Consider the following 9,285-nt stretch of genomic DNA (forward strand, 5'->3'; position numbering starts at 1 on the left):
GTTTGATAATGCTATATGTAGTTTTGGTTGCAGGGATTCATTTTGCAGGATATGTGATATTTTGCAGTTTGGGCGTGTGGTTTTGTGAATTGTGTTATTATATTATTATATATATTATAGTATTTTGATAAAATCAGCCTAGTTTGCAAAATTGTGTTTTAGCAATTGAAAAAAACTGTAAACGTGTCCCCGAACTTTAAACAGTGCGAAAAGACTCAGAGGACATGCATGAAAAAGTTTATTGAAGGAAACAAGGCATCGTAAAAATGACAATATAAATACTCCTTGTTCATTGCTGGGCACATTGCACTGACACTAGTCACCAAACCAGATAAGGGCAGCTATGGTTTTGGTCAATGCTTTAGTGAATTATTATCATAAGGAGTTCCATTTTTTTTTTTCAAACAGCAGTAAACTAGAGAAGGATGTCGTGTCTTTTCAGAGCTGGGTGTAGCGCAAGTATTTCTTCCCAGAAGGCACCTCTTTAGTGGTCACGCCGTTGGGGAAGAGAGCAGCGGCTTCAGCCTCAGAGAGTGAAGGAATCACCATGACCTTGTCATTAGGCTGAAAGAGATGACAAGAAGGAAGCGTGTTTTAGGAGCAGGGACTAGTTTTGATTACAGTCTTGGGAAGCCTTCGCTGTAATGATACTTAATGCTGCAGCCTCATAGGCTCCTGTGTCATGTGGCTTTTGGTCATTTCCTTCAGTTATCCCACTAAAATTAGGTCACAGACAATTAAATTGTTTGTTTGGAAGGAATGCACAATTCCCAATGACAGCTAGCTCTTGTTGCTTATAGAGCAGTGTTTCTCAAATGGGGGTAGGTGTACCCCTAGGGGAACTTTGGAGGACTGCAGGGGGTACATGAGATGTTTAAAAAGGTCCCATGGCATGAAAATTTCACTTTATGAGGTTTTTTAACATTAATGTGAGTTCCCCTAGCCTGCCTATGGTCCCCCAGTGGCTAGAAATGGCGGTAATAATGATTTTAAGACCTGGAACACAATACTTATCTTATAGCTAAGACTTTTTAAAGTGCTCATATTATGCTTTTTGGCTTTTTCCCTTACCTTTATTGTGTTATATATATCTTTTTTGTGCATGTTATTAGGTTTACAAAGTGAAAAAGCCCAAAGTCCACCCCAAAGGGACTTACCATCTCCAACAGAAAACACTGTTCACAAACTGCTCCAAACATCTCTATTGTAGTCCAGCCTTTACTTCCGTGACGAACGTGCGTCTCTTTGTAACACATGTAATGCTCGCCTAGCTGCCAGCGTGACACGCCCTCATACTCTGCTTCTGACTGGCTAGTAGTCCTTACCTAGCTACTGAGCATGTGCGACTCCCAACAAAGATAGGACTGAAGTGTGATGTCTCACTCTGTAGCTAAAACAGAGAGCTCAACACACAGGGTGAAAAGAGGAGCTGCAGCAATATGCAGTACAACAATGTGTACAGTGTTTTTTGAAAATTAAACCATGTAAACCTATTCTGGTACAACCTCTAAATACAATTATGAACCTGAAAATGAGCATAATGTGAGCACTTTAAGGCCTAAAATTCGGATTTTGAAATTTTAGACTTTTTAAGACCCCGCGGAAACCCTGATATCTGTACATGAATATAAAGCTGGAGCAGGGAGACAGTTAGCTTAGCTCCGTTCACTGCTCCGAGTCAAGCAACACACAGTTTAAGCGTTTACCTTCCAGTTGACAGGGGTGGCAACCTTCTTCTGTGCGGTGAGCTGTAGAGAGTCGATAACTCGAAGCAACTCATCAAAGTTCCTTCCCGTGGTGGCGGGGTAGAGGATGGACAGCTTCAGCTTCTTGTCTGGGCCAATCACAAAGACCTAAAGTAGGGCCAACATACATGTAACATAAACCAGAACGTGCCTCTTTTTAAATATGGTGACAAATATATCCATAAAAACATTTACCTATAAAGATAAGTTTCACTCGCCATACAAACACTTCCCCCCCCCTATAAAAATACTTCATTTAACCATTTACATGTACAGAAACTGGTAATGTGAGAGAGCAGACTACTGTATGCCACATGAATGTGAAAATTTTTAATCTTCTGGTAATTTTATATTATTGTTGTTATCACTGTTGACCTGCTGCTAACATGTTTGATGTCTTGCCCGGAGTCAAATATAGCCCGCTCTTCATTTCTTGGGTACGTATGAAAAACTTGTATTTTAAAAAAAGTCCCATGGCATGAAAATGATACTTTATGAGGTGTTTTTTTTAACATTAATGTGAGTTCCCCCAGCCTGCTTATGGTCCCCCAGTGGCTAGAAATGGCGATAGGTGTAAACCGAGCCCTGGGTATCCTGCTCTGCCTTTGAGAAAATGAAAGCTCAGATGGGCCGATCTGGAATCTCCTACTTACTGTACGTACACACTGCCGCCGACTTGAGCTGCAAAGAAGCTCTGGCCGCCCTGTCAAGGATGCTTGTCAAAAAGTACGGGGAAGCCGTTTGACGCTTTGGCCGCTCTGACGTAGCAGCATTCTATGTTCGATCATGGAAAAAGCTCAAGCAGCCACTGCACGGCCAATACATCGACGCTAGAAACCTTTTATAAATTACATATATAATGACAGAATTTGTATTGGCTGTTGGTCGCAGCGGTGTCTGTTAGCAGTTAGCTCGCTCGTTAGCAGCTGAACCGCAGCAGAATGCAGGCAGAGCGAGCAGCCGCCAGCTGTTGATCCGTGCAGGACTTCACCGTGAGCGGACTGTTTAGAGACGATGTGACCGGCAGGTAACGTTAACTGGTCCCTATACGCAAATATCATAAATGATAGGGAACCCAGCAACGGCGATGATGAGCTTTTCCTCCTTTTTCTCGGAACTAAATGTTTTGGTAGGAACGAAAGTTTACATCGTATGTTTCTCTGGAATCAGCCAGCGCGAAGGACGTCTATATTCCGATTGGTTGCCGCTGCTTGCCGCTGAAATGCGTCATAGCTCATTACCATAAAGTTGACCTCCTTTCAACTTTCTGATTGACGCTCTGGTCGCTCAAAACGCGGCGCCGACAGATTTGACGCTCCTTGCAGCTGAGAGAAGCCAGCTTCCATTGAAAATTAATGACTTCCGGTATCTTTAGAAGCTCAAGTCGGCGGGGGTGTGTACGTACAGTTATGATGTCATAAGGGGAAAGGTTACCTCCCCTTTCTCTGCTTTGCCCACCCATGAGAAAGAGAGAGACATCATGGCTTGCAAACAAGCAAAGTGGCAGTTGGTCAAGGCCACACCCCCACCCTCTACCTTGCCCCCCCTCTCTCCTCCTCAATAGCATTTAAAGCTACAGACACAGAAATGGCACATCCTAAGGAAAGCTCATTGTGGGACTGGCTCTAGTGGCTGTAATTCTGCACCAAGGCTGAATTTCGGGAAAGAGACTTCAGATACAGTATTAGGGGACCACTAAGGCCTATATAAAAGAGACTTCAGATACAGTATTGGGGGACCACTAAGGTCTATATAAAAGAGACTTCAGATACAGTATTGGGGGACCACTAAGGCCTATATAAAAGAGACTTCAGATACAGTATTAGGGGACCACTAAGGTCTATATAAAAGAGACTTCAGATACAGTATTAGGGGACCACTAAGGCCTATATAAAAGAGACTTCAGATACAGTATTGGGGGACCACTAAGGGCTATATAAAAGCATCCAAAAAGCAGCATGTCATAGGACCTTTAACTATTTCACCATCTTATTAACCTGCTGTATTAATGAGTGATGAAGCCTTTTCATCTTTGTATTACTGCTTGTTACTGCTTTGCATGGTTGAACGGTGCAAGAAGATGGCTCGGGTCTGTGTTGCTTGGCTGTGTTTTGATGCTTGCATGGCTTCTTATACTGAATGGGGATACTGTTGATGTGTAACCGTGCTAATGTCTTGCTGCTTCCTGTAGCTCTGCATGGCTCACTGAGAAAGCGTATTTGTTGCTCTAGCTGTCTGTATAGTGTCTTGTTGACTTCTGTCTGTATAGTTTAACCTGTACTAATGTCTTGCCGTTTCCTGGTCTAAAAACATCTGGCCAAAAGGACTACAGTTGAAAATTAGCTGGCTGGCTAACACTGGCACATTTACAGAAATGTTAATTAATGTGTGTTGTCCTTTATAAAATAAAGAAATAAGAATGAGAATGAAGAATTCTTTAACATTTGGCTCCAAGAGATAGCTTTTGTTTTGATGCAAACACTTTGTGTACTGCCTGCGTAACACATGGCCAATCAACAACCTGTTGGGCACAAAGTCAACATTTTTGCTCGGATTTAATTGGCTCCCGGCCAAATGATGTGGTAGTTAGCTGCAACAACATTAGGGAAATAAAGACCAAAACCTTTCACAGGGAATAAAGTCAGGACAGGTTTTTCTACAAAAGACAAAATGTCACTGCCATTTGGCATCTGTTCATTTTGGATCAGGATGTGGTCTTGGTGTTTTGTTTTTGTAGTAAAATATGTCCTGCACTGAGGACAGGACAGAGGACAAGATTCTTACACAGCGAGCAGTGAGGGGCATCCCATCCTTGTCTCGCTCATCAGGGTCCAGCATGCCCAGCTGGATGGACAGCTCTCTCTTGTCATCAGCGATGATGGGGAACGGCAGAGGGCTTTCAGTTTCACTGTTAAATGCCATCACATCCTGCACAGAGGGAAGAGACCCATTCAGCATTTACACATTTGTAAATGTGTGTATATATCATCATCATCATCCAAAGTTAATCATTCTCACCGTCCCGGCAGCTATCTCCATCATTGCAGCACAGGTTTGATGAGAGATCAGAGACCTTTAACTCTACTAAGTGCTCAGACATATGATTGTAGTGTAGGGGTGCATGATATATCGACTCAATATTGTTATCGCGATATCACGTTGCGCAATATTATATCAAAAGTGTCGATATAAGTATGTAATATTTTGTGGAGCGCTGTGTCCCGTCTGTTGGCTGTGCGGCTTAGTTGTGTTTGATTCAGAGCCCGCTTGAAACGCTACAATGATCATGTTTCATTGGCCAGTTACCGCGCCACTTGCACATGTTAGTGCACGTCAGCGCACGGGTCCACTACATGACAAACCCTATGGAGCGTACCACGTGTGTGCATATTTTGACAGAGTAAGTGAAGAAATAGACAACAAAACGGAACGAATCAGAGAAGAGAAAGAAAAGTTGTGTCCTGTTCTCTTTATTTATTTTATACTGTCCAACCAGTAAAACATGTCCTGTTCTGTAGTGTGGTCAAAATTAAATGATTGATTAATAATGTAATAACAATAACAATGACTTATTTCACCAGTAAATTGCTGGTAAACAACAAAAACAAGCACCAGGTGGGAAAAGGGTATTTTACAATAACTTTGAATGCACCACAAGGCTGGCGAGTTTCAAGTAAACGCACCGTCTGTGTTGTTTTTCCCAACAACGGCAGCTGCAGTCAGACTGTTACGTCCCAGTGTTGGAATCCTCTACAGGGAAATACAGTCACACTTTACACCACTTAATATAAGCTGTCAGTATTTTAACCATTGTGTTTAATCCAGCTACTAGCTAACGGTAAAGTAGCGTCCCGTTCTTATTCGCTCTCGTTACTACTGTTTACATCAGAACCGTGTTTCGGTACCCAACCCTACGGAGAAGTACTGTACTTTTTGCAATGTGGCAAAAGAGTTAAAAGTGTCTGTGTTGAGCTTAGGGATTAACCCTGGAGTATTTTACCTGCATCCACAGCTATTCATTCTAGCATCTTTTTGGGCCCTCCTCACATGAGGGCCCTGGGTACTCAGTCCCCTTTCCCCCCCCCAGTCCCACGCCCCTATATGTATGTATGTATGTATGTATGTATGTATGTATCCCCGACCTTGCTCCAATGGCGGTGATCCTCAACACTGTCAATGGACAAGGCGATCATCTTCACACCCCGTTTCGTGAACTCATCGCTGATCCTAGCGGCACAGGCGAGCTCAGTGGTGCAGACAGGGGTGAAGTCCTTTGGGTGCGAGAACAGGATACCCCATCTACAGAGGAAAACAGACAAAAAGCAATGAGGTCTTTGCGCTACACATCATTTTCTGGCTCAGAAACCTTGATGTGAAAAACTGTACAATTGAATTGTATTAAGAAAATAGCAAATAAGGCCGTCGTCATCCCATTCTGTCTTATGTGTGTTTAGAGTATACAAAGAGTCTAGAATGTAATGAGAGACAAAAAGGCTGTTAGGAGCACAAGCAGTGGAAGAAACAGAAGAGGAAGAAATGGCTATAAAAAAAGAGAAAGACATTAAGTCTCAGTAGAGGTCATTCCAGGTTGAAGCAACAGGTGTCTGTGAATCTGGCACACTCAAGCTCAAAACATTAAATCCAGCTGTGTACTGAAAATGAGGAGGGTAAGACAGACATGAGATTTTCCTGCGAAAAACATTACAATCTGTTTGAAGGATAATTCACCCTTGAATCACATGAGTTTCCTGCCTCACATGATTTATGTGGACTTTTCCCTCTTCAATGTGTTGTAACGTACTATCACATTGGTTAGAGGCAACAGAAAAGCTTTGCTCCACACAGGCATTGTGATTAGGGATAGACCGATTATCGGGCCGTTTTTTTTTTTGGCAGTTAGCAGATTACAGTGGTGCTCATATGAACCCATGCTAAAGTTGACCAAAAAGAGGAATAAAAAAAAAATTAAAAAAATCATCTTTTGGAAATTGATCTTAATGCCTTAATTAAAAAAAAAAAAAAGAAAAAAAAAAATGGAAAAATCCAACCTTTAAAAGGACAACAATTTTCTTTGTGAATGAATAATGTATTGTAAATAAATAAATAAATAAATGTTCTTCCTTAAAATACAGGGGGCATAAGTAAGTACACCCCTATGTTAAATTCCCATAGAGGCAGGCAGATTTTTATTTCTAAAGGCCAGTTATTTCATGGATCCAGGATACTATGATCCTGATAAAGTTCCCTTGGCCTTTGGAATTAACCCCACATCATCACATACCCTTCACCATACCTAGAGATTGGCGTGTTTTATTTCAGTTAGCCTGATAGCTGGTTTGATTTGCATTGAGAGATGATTTTATGGAAAGTACCCCATGCCAATCTCTAGGTATGGTGAAGGGTATGTGATGATGTGGGGCTATATCAATTCCAAAGGCCAAGGGAACTTTATCAGGATGCATAGTATCCTGGATCAACACACAACACTATCGGACTATCTTTTACTGGGGATTATGTTGAAAGTTTCTCATTTGTTAAATAATTGCTTAAAGCATTTAGTTTTGTGTTGGATTTTGTAACATTCCAAAATCTTAATTTTGACTTAAAGATTTTCATTTTCACTGTATATGCATATCAGCTCCAAATATCTGTTATATTAATTATCAGTATCGGCCTTGAAAAACCAGTATCGGTCGATCCCTACTTGTGATCATCTGATTATGGGATGACCAGAGGCCCTGATGACCCAATCTGTTGACGCAGAACAAACCCTGGCTGGATACTGACACTTTCTAAGAGGAGTTTGTTCAGAAGCTGCTGTTGATTTAAACATTGACAAGAAGTAAAAAAAAAGCAGCAAAACCTGAGCTATAAATTTGTATTAAGCTGTACAATACACACATGGGCTATTCTAAGATAAATGATGTTATACTAGGACACATTTTGAACAGACGGTGGCCTCTCAGTCCAACATCTATTCTGACTAAGGAAAAGAGGAGGTTATCGTGCAGTTACTGTAACTGCGTAGTCCTTATATTAATAAGTGTGTAGCAGGTTTTGTCCGTTTAGAAAGGGCAGGGACACTGTCGCGACAACATATCTGCTCCTCCACTGTGTGCACAACCTTTAAGATGAGGAAATGAGGGTGGGGAAATCCTGAAATATAAAAATAAATAAATATATATATACTGGCACTGTCAAATAAGGAGAATTAGATTATTCTGAAGAGTTTTTAGAAATTGTTCACGTTGTTCAACCCACTAGATTTGAACAGGTAAATCTATCCATGTGAAAATCATTCAAATTGCTTTCAGTTGTTGGGAGCATAATACAAGTCTGTCTATGTTCATGCGTGTTATGGTTGTTGCATGAAATAGAATTCCTTTCTCTCTGCTGTTAAACAAAGAAAACCATAAACAGCCAAGCCTAACTGCTGAGTTAGGTTTCAAAGTGGATGCCAGCACTGAGGCACAGTTACAAAATCACACAAACACACAATACAGGCCTTGTCCTGACTGTGCTTACACATCACAAATGAATTGGCCAAAGAAAATGACTGCAAATACACAAGCATTGCTGCCATGACTCTCTTTTTAGTCTGCAGCTAGTCCAACTCGATGTTTCGGTCTATTTTTGTCCATCTGAGCCATTCAAAAACAGAAAATAAAGTACATGTACTCTATCACATTTATGGTAGCCTATATTACCATTTTGCCATCCAACAGAGTCATGTTTGTGTAACCCTACATACAGTATCTATGTCAACCAGCTGGTGTTGCACGGCAGTCACATTATTGTTATTATGTTGTACGTGGCGCTAAGGTCTAGTGACGATGCTATAAAGACCGCTGCCGTGCTTGCGTCGCTCCCTTACCCCTCCTACCAGTCCCTATGGCCACATGGCCAGTGGGAATGCAAACGGAAAAAAAGATTTTGGGGGAGAGTAGTTCTTAGAACTGCTTAGAAGTGTACTTTTCCTCTAAAAAGTACAAGTACTATCCGGTCGGAAAGCACCTATTGGGATCACGGTCAAGTGATCAGGACTGATGCGTCAGATCATGCGCCTTAGCTTGTAAATTCAGAATAAATCCGTAACGTTACTCAGATCAGCGTTCAAGCTTCTCAGTCCGACCACACAGACACGCACACAACCCGCTCCCATGGCTCTATCAAATAATGCACTGCCTGTTAACATACCGCAATTCAAAACTCCGAATTAAACATTAGTTGCAATGTGATGGCTGTAGAGGAAGCGTGCGCACTTACGAGCTGCCCAGGAAATCGTGGAACTTGATCCTGCCGATGGTGGTGTCGGCCTCGAAGTTGGGGAACTCGTCTCCCAGCAGAAGTCCAGGCATGGTCGGCTCTCTTCTGCAGCTCAGACACAAGAGAAAGGACTGAGATAACCCGGCTGGCTTGCCTGTATGATCAGCAGGCAGAACCTGAGAGATGGACCCGGATAGGGGCGGGTTAACTTCTGTTACGTAGATCATCGACCAACCAGATACGAGAATGTTTTTTATGCAACTTTATTAAAACA

The 9,285-nt window shown here is 41.9% G+C and overlaps 1 protein-coding gene across 1 annotated transcript; it reads right to left on the minus strand.

Annotated features, from left to right (window-relative positions):
• Nucleotides 1–221: 221 nt before the first annotated feature.
• prdx6 (peroxiredoxin 6) lies at nucleotides 222–9,223 on the minus strand. The gene is made up of 5 exons (XM_078259599.1): nucleotides 9,012–9,223; nucleotides 5,888–6,044; nucleotides 4,530–4,673; nucleotides 1,707–1,853; nucleotides 222–564 (listed from the first exon to the last, which is right to left on the minus strand). Exons 1-5 carry the CDS (start codon nucleotides 9,101–9,103, stop codon nucleotides 439–441), a joined length of 666 nt encoding a protein of 221 aa, XP_078115725.1. The 5' UTR covers nucleotides 9,104–9,223; the 3' UTR covers nucleotides 222–438.
• Between the last annotated feature and the right edge of the window lie 62 nt (nucleotides 9,224–9,285).

This window comes from Sander vitreus, chromosome 9 (assembly GCF_031162955.1).
Source record: "Sander vitreus isolate 19-12246 chromosome 9, sanVit1, whole genome shotgun sequence".
NCBI classification, from domain to species: domain Eukaryota; kingdom Metazoa; phylum Chordata; class Actinopteri; order Perciformes; family Percidae; genus Sander; species Sander vitreus.